General features: G+C 33.1%; 1 protein-coding gene across 1 annotated transcript in view; it reads left to right on the top strand.

The window, feature by feature from the left end:
* SCN7A (sodium voltage-gated channel alpha subunit 7) overlaps positions 1–21,090 on the top strand; it is an 85,200-nt gene that overhangs the window by 18,673 nt on the left and 45,437 nt on the right. The window contains 9 exon segments of the mRNA XM_036253331.1: positions 755–993; positions 4,961–5,073; positions 5,418–5,507; positions 6,575–6,703; positions 8,588–8,679; positions 11,590–11,796; positions 14,616–14,685; positions 16,372–16,513; positions 20,831–21,031. Of these exon segments, the coding sequence (XP_036109224.1) occupies positions 755–993; positions 4,961–5,073; positions 5,418–5,507; positions 6,575–6,703; positions 8,588–8,679; positions 11,590–11,796; positions 14,616–14,685; positions 16,372–16,513; positions 20,831–21,031 (1,283 nt within the window).

Below are 21,090 nucleotides of genomic sequence, written 5' to 3'. Positions count from 1 at the left end.
GGTAATCAGAACTATAAGAAAAGAAGAGTGAGTAATGCTGCCATGAACATAGGGCTGCATGTATCTTCACAAGTAAATGTTTTCAAAATTTTCATGTAGATACAACCAAAAACGAACAAAAACTCATAGACACCGACCACAGTATGGTGGTTACCAGAGAAAAAGGATGGTGGTAGGGTGGTGAAGGGTAGAGGGCTTGAATGTATGGTGATGGAAGGAGATTTGACTTCACATAATGCAATATACAGATGTATCGTCGAATTGTACACTTGAAACCTATATACTTTTATTAACTAATGTTACCCCAATACATTCGATTTTTTAAAAAAGAAGAGAAGAGCGGAGCCCAAAGCCCATGAAGATGCCCGTAGGGCAGTTAAATCTAGTCAATGGTTAAATGCAGATGAGAGTGAAATAATTGGATTCCCCACCTCCTACCACCAAATCTCTAGCAACTTGAGAACTCTTTTTTTTACAAAGGAGAAATGGGAAGGAAGATTTCAATAAAAGGAAAAAGATTCAATGAATAACTAAATAAAACAGAATAAATTACTCATGAAATTACAAATTAAATCTAATATTAAATATAACAATTTAACAACTCAGATGTCTAAAAAAACTCAGGAATTTTCTTTGAATACATGTATTAAATTTGCTCTTATCGTTTACTTATATGCTCAAGTTTTTTAATTTAAATGTTTTATACAGCATATCCAAATTATATAGAGAACTAAAGGAAATACATTTCTTGCAGGTGCAAAATTGAAAATGGCTTCCCCAGAACCTAAGGGCCTCGTCCCCTTCACCAGGGAGTCTCTTGAACTTATGGAACAGCGTATTGCTAAAAAACACAATGAGGAACATAAAGAAGATTTAAAGCCAAACACTGACTTGGAAGTTGGAAAAGAGCTTCCATTTGTTTATGGGACTCTTCCTCGAGGAATGGTATCAGAGCCCTTGGAAGACCTGGACCCATACTACCAGGATCAAAATGTAAGGATTAATTGAACTTACTGGGAGTATATTTTTATTATTTTGTTTTGCAGACATTCAAAAAACATAATTGAGATAGGATGGAAACATAAAGTGAAGAATAAATTAACAGATAATTTTAAGTTATACAAAACTACATAAGAAATCTCACATATATTTGAGATTTTTATCAAAACTCACTGCTTGGTTGGTTGGTTAGTTTGTTTAGGGTAACTTTATTTTGTAATAGGCTATACTGTTATACGTTTTTTTCCTTCCCATCCATGAACAGGAGATGTCTTTACATTTATTTAGACCTTCTTTAGTTCAACAATGTTTTATAGTCTTTCATGTACAAATGTTATGTTTTTATTAAGTATATTCCTAAGTATTGTGTTTTTAAATGATGTTATTAGAAATGGAATTGTTTTCTTTATTCATTATTTGGATTGTTTATTGCTACAGTACAGAATGCAATTGATTTTTTAATATTAATCTTGAATCTTGAAACCTCACGAAACATAAAAAAAAAAATTGTTGGCACTAATATAGATGTCTCTCATTTTCACCCTCTTTGCCCATCTCCATTCAGCCGCTGCCCACACCTCCTCCCCTGGCGTTCACCACACTTGTCTGTGTCCGTGGCCTATGCATATATGTTCTTTGGCTAATCTCGTCACCTCTTATCTAGACCCTCCCACCCCCTCCCTCTGTTATGCGTTAATATAAGGATTTGTTTTATTGGAGTCAGATGATTGGCTACTTAAATAACTATAATATAAAATTTCTATAATATGTACACAATTTCACATGTTCAACTTGATGAGCTCACTCAATCGTTTAGAAAATAAAGCCAACCTATATTTTATTTATCATTTTTATTCATTCATATATTCAAATCTTATTTTATCTCCGGAAATATTTGAGGAACCTACTAAATATTTAAACAATTGACAAATAATCACAAAATAATAAAAATAAGAGTCATTGTGTTTAGTAAAGGTACAGGTCTGTGTGGACTGGCAGCTGGGAGGGTCTCCATTAAAGACATGCAGTGTGAGTTACAGTTTAGAGAAGATTTCAAATACTCACAAGGCCAAGCAAGGGAAGATCTATGAACAAGAAAGAGTAGGGAAGAAACAGGGTGATGAGAGACCTGGAACCCTTGCAACTGTGTTGCAAGTTGTAGGAAATAGATGAAATTAGAGAGATTTCAACATGGATTTAATGCGATGGCCAAAAGACTGATGTGATGAATGCAATATTTCAGTATGGTCACTGTGAATATTTCTAAATTCCTATTGCATGGAAGAAATAGGGTCAGAATAATGAAATCAGAGAGAAAGAGGAATCCAGGCCTGGTGCTTGGAGGCCTGAATTATAGGAGTATCTCAGAGGAGAGAGAGAGGTAACCAACCTGCAGGGTAACACATCAACAGGATTCGAAGACTGACTCATAATACCAAGGTTTTCAGCCTGAAAGAAAGGAAGTGCCGGGGACAAAAATGCAATAACTATAAAAAAAAAAGATCAATTTGGGGGGAGAAGAGGATTAGCCCCATTGTGGGCAAATGTGATTTGATATTCTTGTAGAGCACTCATAGATATTAACAAGTGGGTGAAATGGAATTAAACCAAAACTCTGGGTGGAAGGCAAAGTGATCATTTTGTATAACCACAACTCTTGAATCTTTGCTTCATGGAAGAGTATTGGCATTTTATAGTGTAAATATATTAACAAAAGGACCCTAGGATTTGTGGTAACTTCCAGGGCATTATACAACATAATAAACACCTGTAAAGTCTTGAGAACATTTAGTAGAAATGTAAATCCTTATCTCAATTTTCTCTGCTTTTAGCTTTTGCTATGCATAAATCTTAAGAATTAATATAATGCAGTAACCTTCGAGGTAATTCTAATATAGCAGAGTTGTGAGTTCTTTGTAGTATATACTGAAGTGGTAAGCAAATCACGTTTGTTATTAAAGAAAAAAACCCAAGGATTTTGAAAAATAAAACAAGTCAATTGCCCTGGCCAGTTGTTTGGCTCAGTGTTTGAGCGTCGGCCTGAGGACTAGAGAGACCCAGGTTCGGTTCCCGCTAAGGGCACATACCACACCAAAAAAAAAAAAAAAAAGTCAAAAACTGCAACATAATTTATTACAAAAAGTAGTTATTAATGATGACACAATTATTAAAATTTTGAATGATATTCTATTTATTCTGTTAAAGATGGTATATAAGTTAATGATTCTACAATTAAATAAACAATTTCAGTGCTTAAACATTAACTGGAAATTGTTTTTTATTCTCACCCGAAGACATTTCTCCATTTTTTTGTTCAGATAGAGTGTGTGTGTGGGAGGGGGAGAGAGAGAGAGAGAGAGAGAGAGAGAGAGAAACATTGATGTGAAAGAGACTCATCAAGTGGTTGCCTCCTGCATGACTCCAACCAGGGCCGAGGACGAATCGCAACCGAGTACGTGCCCTTGACCGGAATCGAACCCACGACTCATTGGTCTACAGGCCGATGCTCTAACTGCTGAGCCAAACTGGCCAGGGCAACTAGAAAATATTTTACCTACAATTACTCATTGTTTCATAATCTCATATAAGCTGGTTGGTTGCATATCCATCTTCTGTGAAGTTTGAAATTGTTCTGGAAAATATACAGAAAGCACATTTTAAATAATCAGGTTTATTTTAGGGGGCCCTTTTTAATTTTCTCATTGCATTTAAAGTGGAAAGAGGGAAAATATGTATAACACAGGCCAAATATCCACAGATTGTATGTTGGAAAAGGTTTCCATTTAGAACATGTATTTATAAACAATATACACATACACATACACACACACACAAATATAAGTAACAATATATATACACCTCTGTATGATTATATAGGATATAAAATAAAATATAATACTATAGTATATACAGTAGGACAAAAGTAGGTATATATAGTTGTTAGTATGTGAAAGTGTATTATTTTATTTTCCATACAAACAACTGTAAATCTACTTTTGACCCACGCTATATGAGATTATACTTAATACATATCATTTTAGTATATTATAGTATATTGTATTACATTGCATTATATAATATATATTATATACTGCTATAACATATAACGTTCAATATATATTTATGCATACACCACAATAAATGAATTTTCCAAATGGATATGTATTATAGTAAAGGTATGTATACAGAAACATACACACACACTTTCATTGTGTGTACATATATATTGTAAATACACACATGTACATATATATATGACTCATTTTTATGATACTTTTAATCTTTCATTAGTTTGGGTTTTATATCCCAGAATATTATTTTTACATGATTTAAAAGTATGTTATGACAATGATAACAAACAAGTGAGGTTTCATACCATGAATAATTACTAATGATCGATGTACTATTTCAGTGCATTTGTGTCATTTTTATTATTGTAATCCCACACTTTACTTGCTTTGAAAAAAATGAACTCTTTTTTACATTCACTGAATTCTGGTTAATTAATTAATTAATTTGTTTGTGTGTTTGTATGTGCCCCTAGCGGAAACCGAACTCGAGACTCTCCAGTCCACAGGCCTATGCTCCAACCCCTGAGCCAAACCGGCCAGGGCTGATTCTGGTATATTTAAATGCATCTCCAAGAGCCATTATTAATATATGCCTTCCTTTCTATTATTTTAGTTTCACAGGAAACTTTGAGGACTGGTGTATGGCAAATGGTTTTCTCAGGTAGAACGTTAGTTAAAAAAACAAAATAGTGGTATATAAGCCTAAATATCAATGAAAAGAGTTGTTTTTTTAAAAAAACAACTCTTTTCATTGATTTTGTCTGTAAAAGAATATCAAAATATAACTGTTAGAACTCATGACTGAAATGACTATTGTCAATATGTTGCATAATTGGTTAGGTTATATAGTTCATAGTTCTTATTTCATGTAATTTTTTTTTGCCTTACAGACTTTCATGGTAGTCAATAAAAACAGAACAATTTTCAGATTTAATGCCACCTGGTGTACATTGTCTCCTCTCAATTCAATTAGAAGAGCAACTGTTAAGATTTTGGTACATCCATATCCTTTTCTATTTAGAATGTACAAATATCAAATACAACTGTTCTATTCAAATATCGCTGCAGTCCTTTTCCCTTTTGAATTGATATCTTATTTTAGGTCATATTGAAATCTAGATTATAATTGCACTAAGTGTTCCATATTTGAAAATGCATTTAAATATATTTTCTAGTGCACACAACAGTAGTAAATATTAATAAATCTTAATCTTCATTGTTTTTCAGTATAAATATATTTTTTGATAATTTAAGAAACTATTTTTATCTTATGTATTTATATATAAATAGATTTTAAAACATGTATTTCCAATGTTGTTTATCTATTATTCCTTGACTATAATCTACCTTTTTTCGACTGTTCATTTTGATTAGTGTCCTGATTGACTGCATATATATGTCCATAAAATATTTTCCAAAATGGGGGCCAGAAGTACAGTAAGTAATATAATTTCAATATACATAATCTCATATAAGATTATATTTTATATTTAACATATGGCAATATAATATATTATATACTAAATATTATAACATATAATTAATATAATACTTATACGTGTACCATGATTAATACATTTTTCAAATAGAAACAAATATACATATATGTAAATTAATCAGTTTTAATGTTTTTTTTGCCCTTTCATTATTTCCCAACTTGTTAGGTTAGCATTATGTAAAGGTTTGAGTCTTTAGCTATATATTTATGCTTATGGTATCATACAAATGAGGTTTCATTTTAAAGTTCATTACTGATGATGAATATAATATTTCAGTGCCTCAGATTTTCTCTACTTTTGCAATCCCACACGATTTGCTTCAAACTCAAATAACTTTATTTCTTTTCATTCTTTAAGAAAGTTATTTTCCTCTCTTTCTATTCTACTTTTCTCTTTTCTGGGGGAAGTGAGTAGTTTGACTTGCATTAGCCTATAATAATGGAAAGGATCATTAATTAAATTTCCCGGGGATGAAGGCTTTCTTGATGTTACCTCTCAAATTTAATTCTGGGTGGCTCAGTTGGTTCAAGTGTTGTCCAGAGAACCAAAAAGTTGTGAGTTCAATCCCCAGTCAGGGTGTGGATGGGAAGGCAAACAATAAATGTATAGATGTTTCTCTTTCTCTCTGAAAATCAATAATCATACTCTGATTCACCATAAAAATCATTATAGGTACATATAATAAAATTAGTTCTTTAAAGTCCTTTACAATTCAGCTAATTATTGTGTGATTCCCAAAGTGGAATCAATTTGACCTTTTCATCATAACCCTGAGCTAGGACTTCTTGAAAAAACTGATAGTCAAATTGTATGGTTAATGCAATGAGACATAAGCCACCCTAGAAGCCCTATATAAAGCCTATCCTATGGTTCAAAGGTCATGTGCTTTTTTGACTGTTGTCTAGTTGGTTGCTTGGATGCCAGATAATTATTATAGACATTGTATTTTAGAACTGACAATGTATTATATTTGCTTTTAATGTATCTATAACATTTTTTCTGCAGGATCACTTTGCTTGGAATTTACACACTTGAAATACTTGTAAAACTCATTGCAAGAGGCTTCTGGACAGGACCTTTTTATTTCTTTGGTGATCCGTGGAACTGGCTTGATTTCAGTGTAACTTTGTTTGAGTGAGTATTTATTTAAGTTGGGAACATCTTAACACCTTGCTAAACATATGCTTTTCATTAAAAAATTGAAGTTGACAAAGTTTTCTGCCTGAAAAAATTTTGTAGATAAAGAATATTTCATGCCCTGGCCGATTTGGCTCAGCGGTTAGAGTGTCGGCCTACGGTCCAGAGAGACCCGGGTTCGGTTCCCGCTAAGGGCATGTACCTCCGTTGCAGTTTGTCCCCGGCCCTGGTTGGGTCGTGTGGGTGGCAGCCACTCGATGTGTCCCTTTCACATTGATGTTTCTCTCTCTCTCTCCCCCCCCCCCTCTCTATCTGAACGAAAAATGGAAAGATGTCCTCTGGGGAGGATTAAAAAAAAAAAGAAGAAGATTTCATAAATTCTAGTCATAGTGAGTTCTCTCAGCTCCAACTTAACTTGGTCTCAGAATATGCGATAAAAACAAAGGAATGGGATACTATCTACGTTTTCTATATGAAGCAAAGATGATAGAGGTTGAATTGTGCTTTCTAAGTTATTTTTAGTGAGCAGAAAAATCCTCTGGAGACTTAGGAGAGGACCCTAACATATATAGTTTTGTTTCAGATCTACCTTTTGTTTAGCTACATTTCTTAAGACAAGTAAATATGGTACATAAGATATTTTAAAACACACACACACATTTTCTACATTTCCTAGAGTTTTACATTAAATTCTAATGATTTAGCCCAGGCTGGTTTGGCTCAATGACTGGAACACTGGCCCTTAGATCCCAGGGTCTCAGATTTGATTCCCAGTCGAGGGCTTGTACTTGGGTTGCAGGTTTGATCCCAGGCCTTGGTTGGGGTCATGTGAGAGGCAACCAATCAATGTGTGTCTCACATCGATGTTTCTCTCTCTCTCTCCCTCCCTTCCACTCTATCTAAAAAAAATAAATAAATAATGGGAAAATATCCTTGGGTGAGGATTAACAACAACAAAAAAATTCTAGTGATCTATCTCTTTTTTAATGCATCTGTTTAATGTACTCTGCTTTGTGGCTGACTGATCAATGGTTCTATTTATAGATTTGGGGTCAATAATTTTTTTAAAATTTTTATAAAGGTTAATAACTAGTGTCTGCCATGTTGTAAGCAATGAAAAATAGTAGCTAAAATCATTGCAATTATTATCACTACTACTTCTACTATTGCTAACATTTCTGTCGCTGCTGTGAGCAAATGCTGAGCTAACACAGGCGACACTCAGGTATCCCTTAGCGTGTGCCAGTTTCTCTTCTGTGCGCTTTACATATATTAACTCATTTCATCACCCAAAAAGCCTCAGAATAAGGAAGTATTATTACCCACACTTTACTGCTAAGGAAACTGAGGCAAGAAAGATGAAGTAATTTTTGCATGTCACACAGCTAGTAGAGTGGAGCCTGGATTTCTACACAGGAGTCTGTGCTCCTAACCACTGTGCACCTGCCTTCTGCGGCCATCTCCACTACCATTGTCATCACCCAATCACCTTCAGTCCTTCAGTGGAAGCTCATCCCTTTAAGAGACTATGGGGTTTGTTGTAAATTATCTTTTTATTAGTTAGATAACAAAATATTTATGAATATGATATAAATATGAGATTAAGAGTACTCACAGGGTCAGAATTTCATAAACTCTCATAATCTGTTTGTGGATTAATATTTACCTGTCCACTTTGCACATTGTAGCAATCTTTGTCTTCTAATCAGTGATAAACCTATTTGCACAATGGAGTAATGAGAGCAAAGAAAATGCTTGGATAGATGGTTTTAAAAATAAGTTTCAAAGAATATAAAAAGTCAGTGATATAAAAAGTCAGTGATATATATATAAAGCATAATCTCAATATGACCTCTATATAACTCTAAATTAATTCCACAGGCATATAACAATATATTCACCTCTAAACTTCAGACCAATATTTAGAGTTGCAAGAAATTTGAGAATTTTGAAAATTATTCCTTTAAACCAAGGTAAGAAATGGCATTGAGCTTCTTCTCTTTAGTTTGTTTTATGTACTCCCATACATTCTTTTGAATTCCTTTGTCATAGTTTGGAGAAATATTACATTGAATACTGCTGCAGCTTTGAAATCAATGAATTATCTGATCTTTAAATTTATTTCAGTGACTGCAGAAAAGGCAAAAATAATAACATATTTGACTGTTATTTATGTGAGGTGGATTCATCAACTCTAAAATGTAGACATCAATTGACAATATTACTTTTCTATTTTTTATTATTTGTTTATTCTTACATCTTAAATATGAATTTATAAAATGTCTTTGAACTTTTGAGAGAGATAGCAGCCTAGACAGATATCTAACCTACCTTCTTGTTTTTCTTATTACATCTGACAATCAATACAGATGAAATCAATAAAGTTGTATAAAATAAGGTAAATTCTTTTTGTTCTGAGCGCTTGGATAGAATGCATTCCACGTGCTGCAAAGTTCAAGGAGGTCCTGCTAAATAAGGCTGTGACCACATTGCAGGAAGATGCTGAGGACTAATCTGTAGCTCCCATTCCTGAAGATATCCTAAAGAAGCCCACTAACACCTTCTAATTTGTTATTCAGAATGAATAAAAACAATCTTATAGGAACAACTCCACTGAGAGGTTTTTTGACTACTACGAGTTAGAGTAGTATGAAATAGTTGAATCAATAAACCTTGGGGCAAGTATGATAATACCAAAAGTAAGAACTACAGGCAACTTTTGTCCCTGGGACACCATGAACAGGGCCCAACATATGTATGCTATGTACTTGGAGTCCAGATTGGCAAAACAGCAAAAAAAAATCGGGGAGTGTGGTGATGGATGCATAACCATGTGGATATACTAAAACATTGAACTGTGCACATTAAACGGGTCAATTGTATGGTTTATGAATTATATCTCAATAGAGCTATATTGTGGCATGGCAGTTTTGCCAAACCCAGTGAAGAAACCAGTGAGAGTTGCCCTGATAGGAGTTGCCCCAATCTTAACTCCCTTACTGGTCTCTGCAAATTATTAGAACATAAAATTGCATCAACTGCATCTTCATTTTAGGATGAGAGGCAAGGATTATAAAAGAAAGCAAGTGAATCCTAGTTAATACAAGAGGAATACACTCGCTAGAGTTCAAAGCACACAGGCTGGTAGGACCTACTCTTTTTTCCAAGGGAGAAAATAAAAGATACACTTATAAAAGTATTATAAAACCCCTACAAGCAAAAAGGCAAAGAAAAAGAGCCAATGGAAAGGTTATCCTTAGAGCTCTTTAGTGGGCCGTGGGGTTTCAGAATTGGGGGGAGTGTAGGCTGAGGTTAAGACAACAGAATTTTATACCTGTCTGTCATTCATGTGTGAAGTCAACAGAAAGATATTCTCAGCCACACAAGAGTTCTGAAATTTTACCTATATATCTTTCTTGAATATCTGCTGGAAGAAAAAAACAAACAAACATAAAAATAAAATAAATATTCAACAACGGGAAGATTTACTACCAAAAGTAACTGCAATGAACTCTGAAATCATTTCAATGGAGAATGAATTCCCAATTACTGTTGTTAGTGGGTTGCAAAACAGAATACCAGTATTATACATTAGAAATTGCAGCATGGACCTCTTTGGGTTATTGTTGAACTAGAAACATATTTTGTTTATGTTTTTTAAAACTTTGAAATAGATTAAAACCTCATAAAAATCTGGTGATTTTTAATATAAAAATCTAAATTAATTTGGATAAATGGTTAGCATCAATCCAACCAAAATCCTGGATGCAGCTACCAGCTGTGGTTGAGGAGCCGCTGACCCTTTAGCTCAGGCATAGTCATCCCAGTCTCCTCCACTCTCTGTTTGCATGCATGTGTGTTTTCTGACAAGCCTTTGTAAGAATTTGAATGTTATCTTTCCTATAAATCACTAAAGATTTATAGTACAAATACATAGAATTCAACAATTATAATTAAATCAAAATTTTGAAATTATCTTAACAAAAACTGAGAAGTGAAGAAAGCAAATATGTTTATGTTCTTATCTTATATGCTAAGACTATTGTAGGTACAGTTTTATTTTTGATGTAGAGAGTACTTTTGTTCAAAATAAGAACTTAAGTTTAATACAGGTTTTCAAAATAGATATACTAGAAGAAAAAATAAAGATGTTAAAGTTTATTTAGAAAAGATCAAACACATATTAAATCACAAAGGGACACATAAAAATCAAAAAAGAAAATGATAAAGATTAATCCAAATGAAGGCAATTTATTAAAATAAAAATGATTGAGTTAAAATTATCAGTCAAGATGTAGATACCTTAATATTGAATCAGAAATAAATTTCACTCCACCAGAGATGCCTAAACTAAAACAAAATAAAAGTTTAAAAGTAAAATGAGGGGGAAAGTTATACCAGGAAATCAAAATTAAATTGGCATATGGTTCAGAACTTTGTCTGGTAGCTAACAAGGAATGGTAGACAACAAAGAAAATTATTAATACATTTGATTCTGTAAAACTGGACCGTAACTCTTTTACCTTCAAACAAAATGTCACCAATAAATTAAAGTTCACAAAAATTTGGTTTATATATATACACACACATACATATATACATATACACACACGTATTCTTATTTAAGAGCTATTCTTAAAAATAATTCCAACAAAACAATAAGAAAAAATTTTTAGTAGAATAATATTCAGAAGACTCAGGACAGTCACACAAAAAAAAGTGCAGTGCAAATATACATGTTTTAAAAGTTCATTATGGTAATCACAGAAATTACATTAAAGTGATCCCATTTTTTCTTCTAGTATGTATTTGCTGTGGAAGTTTCCTAATATTACTTTACTAAGATATTTTACTTTATTGAAAACAAACCTGTCTCTTTTTAGGCATGAAGTCTTACGTAGGGATCCTATTCCAGTGCTTGAAGAAACTCGCTGGTGTCATTATCCTGACTCTGTTTTTTCTGAGCTTATTTTCTCTCATTGGGATGGGGCTCTTCATGGGCAAACTGAAACACAAATGTTTCCGATCGCCCCAAGAAAATGAAACTGAAACCCTGCACAACAGAACCAGAAACACATGTTATACTCGAGGTAAGAATCACTTGTCATCTATGTCAAAAAGTTAATTTTTTTTCTTTTTTGACGGCGGTTTGTTTTTAGTTTTATTTTTTTAAATTGAGATATAATTTACATACCATAATACCTGATGTTTTAGTTTGTCACAAGGTTGTATAACCACCACCTCTATCTAATTCCAGAACATTTTCATCACCCCAAACAGAAATGCCTGTCCCTTAGCAATCACTTCTCATTCCCCTAGCCCCAGCTCCTTGCAACCACGAATCTACATTTCATCTCTTTTCTATTCTAATTCTATTCTAATAGAATCTACTTTTCTATTCTGGACATTTTATATAAATGAATCAAACAATATATGATCTTTTGTTACTAGCTTCTTTCACTTAACATAATGTTTTCAAGGTTCATCATGTTGTAGCATGAATCAGTACTTTATCTCTTTTTGTGGCTGAATAATATTCCATTGTATGTCTATACCTCATTAAAAATACATTCATCAATTGATTGTTATTTATTTTTTATCTTTTATGACTAGTATGGATAATGCTGTTATGAATATTTATGTGCACAGTTTTGTGTAAACATCTGCTTTCCATTCTCTTGGTTGTATACCTAGGAGTGGAATTGCTGGGTCATGTTAACTCTATATTTAGCTTTTAGAGGAACTGCCAAACTGTTTTCCAAAGTGATGCCAGTGAATTACATTCCCACCAGCAGAATATGAAAGCTCCATTTTTCTCCACATCTTTGACAACACTTGCTACTATTTTTTATTATAGTTATTCGGGTGGGTGTGAAGTATCTCCCTGTGGCTTTGATCTGCATTTCCTCAATGACTAATGATGTTGAACAGCATGCATGTGCTTATTGGCCACGTGTATATCTTCTTTGGAGAAATATCTATTCAGATCCATTGTCCACTTCTGACTGGGTTATTTGCCCATTTATTATTGAATCTAAATAAAGTTTATATATTGTGGATACTAGACTCTTATCAGATACATGATTTGAAAACATTTTCTCCCTTCTATGGATTGTCATCACTTTCTTGACAGTGACCTCTGGAGCTCAAAAGTTTTTAATTTTGAGACTATTTTAGGCTAATAGAAATAATGCCACATAGGTATTGCTTAACTCGTACTTAGTAATTCACATGCCTGGTCACATTTCTTCACCATAATCCTGCAGAGGAGACACGAATATTCTCTGTTACAAACAAGGAAAGGAAGTTTAGAGAAATTGAAGTGAATGCTCCAGAGTACCGTAACTACATGGTGATAAAACCAAGATCCTAACCAAGCACAGTCTGGCGTTAATAGCCATTCCCTTTTCACCAGTCCATACTCTCAGGGGATTTTTCTCTCATATTAAAATGATCAAGTCTTTTCTGACAGTATTTAGGAAAAATGAAAGCATATTTTTCAACTAATAAAAACCAAATGTTGATAAAGCTTACGTAGTCCTACATTAATTTATACTTTGGATTAATAAATTCTAAAAAAATCTTAACAAATTTTACTTTTCAGTTTAGCCCATAATAGGATTATGGTGCAAGTAATGCATAATTATTGGTAAATGAATATGTGAAATGTTCCTTTATTATATGTGTCTATTGCAAGGTTCTAATCTTAGTGGTGAAGACAACAGGAGATAGATATTAAATGTTAGATTCCAATTGAAATATCCTTTGGTTTCTTTGACATTGTAACCAAAATATGCTAATTACTTAAAAAATAAACAAGTTTGGCTATTTCACTAATTATTGCTTATAAAACAGGTTCTTTTCATTTTTGTTAAAGTATGTTATAAATAAATCACTTTTACAGATTACTACTTTAAAATTTGTCAATCCATTTCCTCAAATAGCGTGTTAGGAATTGCTGAAAATATTATATTATTAACCTAATTGCTATGTCATAGTCCTTGTACTTAGAAAAATAATTGGGAACTGCCTAGTTTTACTAATGTCAAGTTTCATTTATATTTTGACTGCCCTTCAAAAGTTTTGATCAATGGTTTCTAATTATTTATTATTTAAATTTTTTCTAAAATTATTTTAGGTGACAAATTTAAGTGACATTATTTGAGGTTGGAGTGATTCAACTTTGTATGTATAGTATATATACAATTTTGTACTTATATCTGTTTGTATATACACAAACACACACACTCAGGACAGCTCTTTCATGGGTTTGATCTCTGTGATTTGAATTTTAGAACCTAAAAACCAGTGCTCCTAAGGATGCATGTCCCCAACGCTGGTAACTACATTTATAAATGTACAGTTTACATTTTCATTGACAAGCAGCGATACTTGGATAAATTCTATGGGCTATAATTCAGATCAACTTGAGTTGTAGTCAAAATTAGGTGACATCAGGAAAGTAATTGGCATTGGATACTCAATGTGGAAAATAAGCTTTGAAGTGAAAAGAGAATGGAAATTAAACCAAAAGACAGAAAAATATAACCTGCTCAGGAAGAACATCAGAAATAAATCCTGGAAATAAGGGTCATTTGCTTTCAAACATATTAGTCTTGGGAATTTTTCCTTCAGGGGTCTGGTTATATCTGGTGGGTTACATTCATTTTCCTGAACTTTAATTTTGAAGGGAATTCTTCTCTTTCTGTACTGAGTTTATCACTTCCAAGTAGATGGATTGCCAGAGGCGTTTTTGCCTCTGCATCAGATGCTAGGACAGCTTCCTAGATTAAAAAAAAAAAAAAAAGTCTATGTGATAATTCCTTTTCACTATAGAGGTTTAAATGGATTTCAGATATGTTGTTAACTCAAGATTAGATATAGAATAGCATTTCTTTTCTATTTTCAGAAACAGAAAACTTCTATTATTTGGAAGGAGAAAGATATGCTCTCCTTTGTGGCAACAGAACAGATGCTGGGTAAGTGATGTTAATGTTTTCTTCTATCAAGTCAGTATCACCAATCAATAGTATTTATTGAATAATTATTGATTTTAGTAATGGCTCCCATTTGATTAGATTATCTAATTTGATGATCAAAACGATGCTGGGAAGTGAATAGAATGGAATACTATTTAAAAAACTCTATTAAAAAAAATAGACAAACCAGCTAAATGGTTTATTTAAGGTCAAGAAGTTAGTAAACAGCAGAGCTGGGACTTAAACAAGATCTGATTTTTTTCTGTTTTTAGCGTGCCTCAGAGCTAGTGCAAATTACCAAAAAAGACAATATAATCTTTATTTGGCCAGAAGCCTTTGAAGAAAAGAATATTAAAGATATGTGGTTATTTCACTTATTTTATGGCTTGTCTATCTTTTATGACTATAATTTACATGAATAAAAAGTTCTTAAAAAGTATTTATAAGTAATTCTTCAGTGAGAACACAACTCTCTTGTCTCCTTGTCCTCCAGTTTCAGATGAAGAGATGAGGAAGTCGGAATACAGTGCTTCTCGGCAGAGCTATGCCTTATGTCACTTTCCTCAGCTGGAATGACTTGATAGCCGTCTGTAGGCTCAACTCTCTTAGCTCAGGGGCCTCAGATTGTCAAAAGGCACATGGTGATGAAAGGAGTATGCTATGTAGTTTAGTTATATTCAGTTGATTTAAATATTTTGTCGCTTGCTCAACTCTTATTGCCCAGCTACTGCTGGGCTAACACTATCCTCAAGTCCAGATTGTGAACTCATCCCAAGGTGTCTGCCCTATACAACTCCAGCTAGCCCTTTCTGTGGACATTCCAAATGCATATTGGAGATATCTGGTCAGGGATAGTCAGAATCTCATGATACATTCCAAGGTTAGAGAGAAAGTCATGCAATGTTTCCACTATAGCCATCGTACTTTTCTACAGGGCAAATGATCCCAAAAGTCAGTCCCTCAAGACAAGAATGAAATTCACTTGGTCAGATTATGAGGTTCAGCAATGTAGCAAGCTCCAATAAACAATTACTTTTTAAACCTCTGTTTGTATCACACCTGTTAACCGTTAACAAATGTCCAAAACAAGTCTCATGGCCAAAGCCAACTAACGTGGGCAGGAACTAAGCAAGCGCATGGATAGAGGGAAACATGATTTACTGGGCACCACTGTACTAATTGACCACAATACAATAAAAGTATGAAGACTCTATAAAAGGAGTCTTTTATAAAAAGGTATGAAATAAATATTTGCTCTTCCCATGGTAATGCAAGTGCTGCTTATAATTATTGATGTGACAAATGTTTTCTCACCCTTAAGTAATAGGATCTAAGGATTTGAGATGAGATCATTTGAAAATTGAAAGTTCAGCTATTGCAGTTTTATTTTTATCAGTGTTATATTTCATCAGTTACACGTTCACTTTGATACTGAGTAGTAAAGAAACCTTTAACCAACGCTCGGTAAAAACCATTCATCAGGCCCTTTTTCCTTTTAGCTTAATTAACACTGTTCACTTTTACCAACTTAAAATGTAATTCATTTGAAGCTTTTTCACTGGAAATTGTTAGAGAGAAGACTGCTCCTTGTGAAAATGAGAGCCCTTCATTATTTATGGGCAGATGTTCTATAATTATGATTTGGCCATAATCTGTACGCAGTTTTTCTGTCTTTGTCTTTTTTAGTCGGTGTCCTGAAGGATATATGTGTATAAAAGCTGGCATGAATCCTGACAATGGCTACACAAATTTTGACAATTTCGGCTGGGCCTTATTAGCCCTATTCCGGTTGATGACGCAGGATTACCCTGAAGCACTGTATCACCAGGTAAGAACAAGGAATATGCTGTGCACATAAGAACGGTATCCTACTCCATGTTCTTCCCTTCTAAGATAATGCTCAAATGTAACATAGTTTATTACATTTTTATGTGGAGAAGAATTTGAAGACAAAAGGGAAGAGAACCAAAATTATTAAAGGTCAAACTATATTCTAACACTGTGTCAAAGTCTGTGCTCTTATGTATAATAGCTCATTTAATCTTTAAAACAATCCTACATGGTCAGTATGTGTATATATACATCTGCTTTTTATGTGAGGACAGTAAGATCAGGGTGGTTGGGAAACCTCCCCCAAGTCATAACACATGTATGTGCCAAGGATCACTGTCCTGCTCTGTGGTATTAACTAAGTTAAAAACATTTCTAGGTACCAATTCTTTAGTCATAAATTTGAACCTATGAGATTCCGAGTATTACACAACTATTTACTGAATACCTACAATATGCTATTTCTTTTCGATTCTTCTATTCTCATTTCTCTTTAACATTCAATCTCGCCTCAGATGTAACAGGAGGCTGTTGTTATGAGACTTGAAATCCAAATTCTGAAAGTCTGTCTTCATAACTGATGATTTGTGTGCCATAGTTTCTCAGAAAGATATAATGCTCATTAAAACAGATTTTCTTTTAAGAGACATTTCACCACAGTAGAATATGCAATGGTATTTTCACAGCATAATTAATATAAAAGAATATTAGATCAAATAATTACTTTAGATTACAAAAGTATTTACAGTTGAAGGAGAACACTTTTTTTTTAAACACACATCTCCTCATAGTTTTTATGATTGGATAGATAAATAATGGTGTGTGTGTGTGTGTGTGTGTGTACAGGCCATTAATAAAGGATAATGTGGTATGTTTTTGGCACAAAGGTTAATGATATATTATTAAATAAAAGTCAAGTAAACCATGCCCAGCCGGTGTGGCTTCGAGGATTGAGTGTCATTCCATGTAGACTGAGAGGTCCCTGTTGGATTCCCGGTCAGGGCACATGCCTGGGTTGTGGGCTTGATCCCCAGTAAAGGGTGTGCAGGAGGCAGCCAATCAATGTATCTCTTTCACATCCATGTTTCTATCTCTGTCTCTTTTCCTTTCTCTCTAAAAAAAGAGTCAAGAAAAACATATTTTAAAAAAATACAAATAAACCAAAAACAGATGTAGTATAATTGTATTTCTAGTTAAAGAAGTACATGAAAATATTACAAGTGACATTTTCTTTATGCAAACTATATTTTCTAATTTTGTAAGATTAGTATTTATATTATTATTTCCCATACTTTTTTTTTTTTATCCTCACCCGAGGACATTTTTCCATTTTTTGTTCAGATAGAGTGGGAGGGAGAGAGAAAGAGAGAAACATAGACATGAAAGGGACACATCGAGTGGCTGCCACCCACATAACCCAACCAGGGCTGGGGACAAACTGCAACTGAGATACATGCCCTTAGCGGGAACCGAACCCAGGTCTCTCTGGACCGCAGGCTGACGCTCTAACCGCTGAGCCAAACCAACCAGGGAGATTATTTCCCATACTTTTTGACAAGTATCAATGCCTCCTCCACAACACTAGTAACTTATTTCTAAAATAATCTTAACATGTTATCCTCCTGATAAAAATCCTTCCATGGTTTCCAAATTCCTATGGAATGAAGGTCAAAGTCCATATGCTTGGTACATAGTGCCCTTTAAGATCTAGTCTCTGCATAGTTCTCCAGATTTATTTCCCAACAATACCCCAATGTATACTCTCTGCTTCATTTGAGTATAAAAAAGACTTGCTATTTCCTACATGAGCTTTTCCCATAACTTCTTTTTTAATCTATGTTGTACTCTGTTTAAATTCAAGTTTTTTTGTCATCAGTCTCGTGCCTCAAATTCATAACTCAAAACCAGATTTCTCTTTTGAGCTTTTCCATGAGCTCAAATTATATCCTGCACCAAAGTCCACACTATCGTATAATTGCTCTGGTTATGTTAATTTTTTGTTCAGTTTTTCCTTCCACTAGGAGATATGCTACCGAAGTAGTATTTTGTCTTACTTTAATTTTTGTGTTTTCAACATCTAACACATAGGAGTGCTTAATGAAATTTTAAACAAAAAAAAATAGGTATTTTGGATTGTTTTACTTTATATAATAATAAATATCTTGCCTTCTTTAAACTCCTCAGAGTGTGTTAGCTAATTTCTTTGTTAGCATTGGCTTAAAGGAAATCTTTTCCCATGACCGTCGAAATGAGAAATCAGTCTGGGAATGCCCTGGTGTTTGAGTCCATGAAGTACCTGCATCATTATTATACTCTAGGTTTATTGGCTAGTGTAGATAAGATTTTCTATAATTTGGACTGAATTTGTACTCTGAATATTACCTTCAACTAAATTCACTATGACGAGGGAAATTCAGCAATTATTCCTAAAAACAACTCATGTTTGGAGAATATTATTCTCTGTTTATTCAACACATATTTATTTGATCCATATACTCTCTGATATATCATGGGTACAGAAATGAACAAAACAAAGTGTCAGTGCTCATGGAATAAAGTTATGTTTAACAATAGTTAATATTCATTAAATATTTGTCATGAGCTAAGATCTTTGCATTCATAGTTTTATTTGATTTTCATAACAAAACTATGATTTTCATAACAAAACTAGCCTCAATTTCATGCTAAAATACAATATAACTAGAATTTGTACATTTTCTCATCCTAATTATAGTCTATACTTTTATCCTTCACTCACTTCATATAATAAAAAGAGCAAAAGTCTTGGATTCAGGCATCCTTCTCCTATAGCTGTGCGATCTTTGGCAATTGATTTTGCTTATCTAATTGTTTCTCTCTTCTGTACTTTGGAAATAATAGTAAATACCACATAAATATGTTGCACAGAATTAATGAGATAATAAACATAAAGTATTTATTAATGTGCATGGCTTGCAGTATACTCCATATACTATATTACTGACTCCTGAATATAGTACAGTAAATGACAGCTGGTTCAGTGGAAGAAAATATGTAAGTAAATCCTAAATAGTTCACTGTGATAATGGGGTTTGCTTAAAATACTTTTAAAGACAATATACTATAGATTAATAAAAAATTACTTCTGATTGAATATTAAAACTTTCTATTAATCTATAAACATTCCTAACTCTTTATATCAACACAATATTTTCTGTAAATAGTACTTATTATTTATTGATTCTAATGCATGCTTAAACATTATACTCCAGTTTTTCTTTGTTAATATACTTTTTAAAAAATTTATCTTTGTTGTTCAAAGTATTACAGATTTTCTTCTTCTTTTTTCCCCACTGACCCCCCCTCATCTCAGCCCCTCCACCACCACTTTATTAACAAGGAAGATAAATCAGTGAACTATAAATTTTGGATTTATAATGTCTACTTATACTTTTCTGAATTTAAATTTTCTGATCTATCTTAAGTAATTATTATGAAATAAAGGATGGCCAGTGCTTAGTTTGGAAATTTAAAATTTTGTATTTTTTAATCTATAAATGAATAAGTGAATTACATAACTTTCCCTTGTGACTCATCTAAAAATAACTTACCAAAGTAGATATTCTGACGAATACAAAAATATTTCTGTTCCCCACCCTTTGAATACCTGATTTTGTATCTTGATGTGATAGTTCTATAAAGTAATTATTAGAAGAAAATAATCTCTAAACATTCATTCTTTAACTTTATTAAATTTCATTTATCTAAAGATTCTATTGCAAAGAAAACAATCTTTCATATTTAGATCATCCAGCTTTCTTCGTTGAGAGATGAAAATTTTTTTCTTTCACTGTTTTCTTTCTTTTTTTTTATCCTCACCCGAGGACATTTTTCCTTTTTTTTTTTTTTTTTTTTTTTGTTCAGATAGAGCAGGAGGGAGAGAGGAAGAAAGAGAGAGAGAAACATCAATGTGAAGGGACACATCGAGTGGCTGCCACCCGCACGACCAACCAGTGCTGGGTACCAACTGCAGGCCAGGGCCTTCCACTGTTTTCTTTATTAATGAAGACATAAAAGTAAAATGCTCATCCTAAATTACACATTACTCAATTCATTCTTTGTTTTGTACCATATAATTTATACCTTAGATATCTCTAAAGTTGAAGTTCTTTTTGCTTGTTTTTTCACATAGAGCCGGTACTTAAACTGTCTTGTGATTACATTCTACTTATGACTAAATTTTTTCCTAAAAATCTTTATTTTTATTTTAAAACAGGAGGTTACAAGAAGATAAATAACATTTTCCTCTTTTGTCCTGTTTCCCACCTCTCTTTAGATCCTCTATGCTTCCGGAAAGGTCTACATGATATTTTTTTTTATAATAAGTTTTTGGTTTGCCTTTTATATGGCAAGTTTGTTCCTGGGCATACTTGCTATGTCCTATGAAGAAGAAAAGCAGACAGCTGCTGAAAAATCTAAGAAGACCGAACCAAAATTCCAGCACACTTTACTTCAAGAAGAAAATGAAGCAGCTGAGGTATAATTTTTTTAAATGCTTCTTAGAATCTGAGTTTGAGTTATCTTCTCAAGGTCTTG

The sequence above is a fragment of the Molossus molossus genome, unplaced genomic scaffold, assembly GCF_014108415.1.
Source record: "Molossus molossus isolate mMolMol1 unplaced genomic scaffold, mMolMol1.p scaffold_m16_p_11, whole genome shotgun sequence".
Lineage (NCBI taxonomy): Eukaryota > Metazoa > Chordata > Mammalia > Chiroptera > Molossidae > Molossus > Molossus molossus.
Note: the sequence above shows the minus strand (reverse complement) of the source record. Positions and strands in the feature narration are given on the sequence as shown.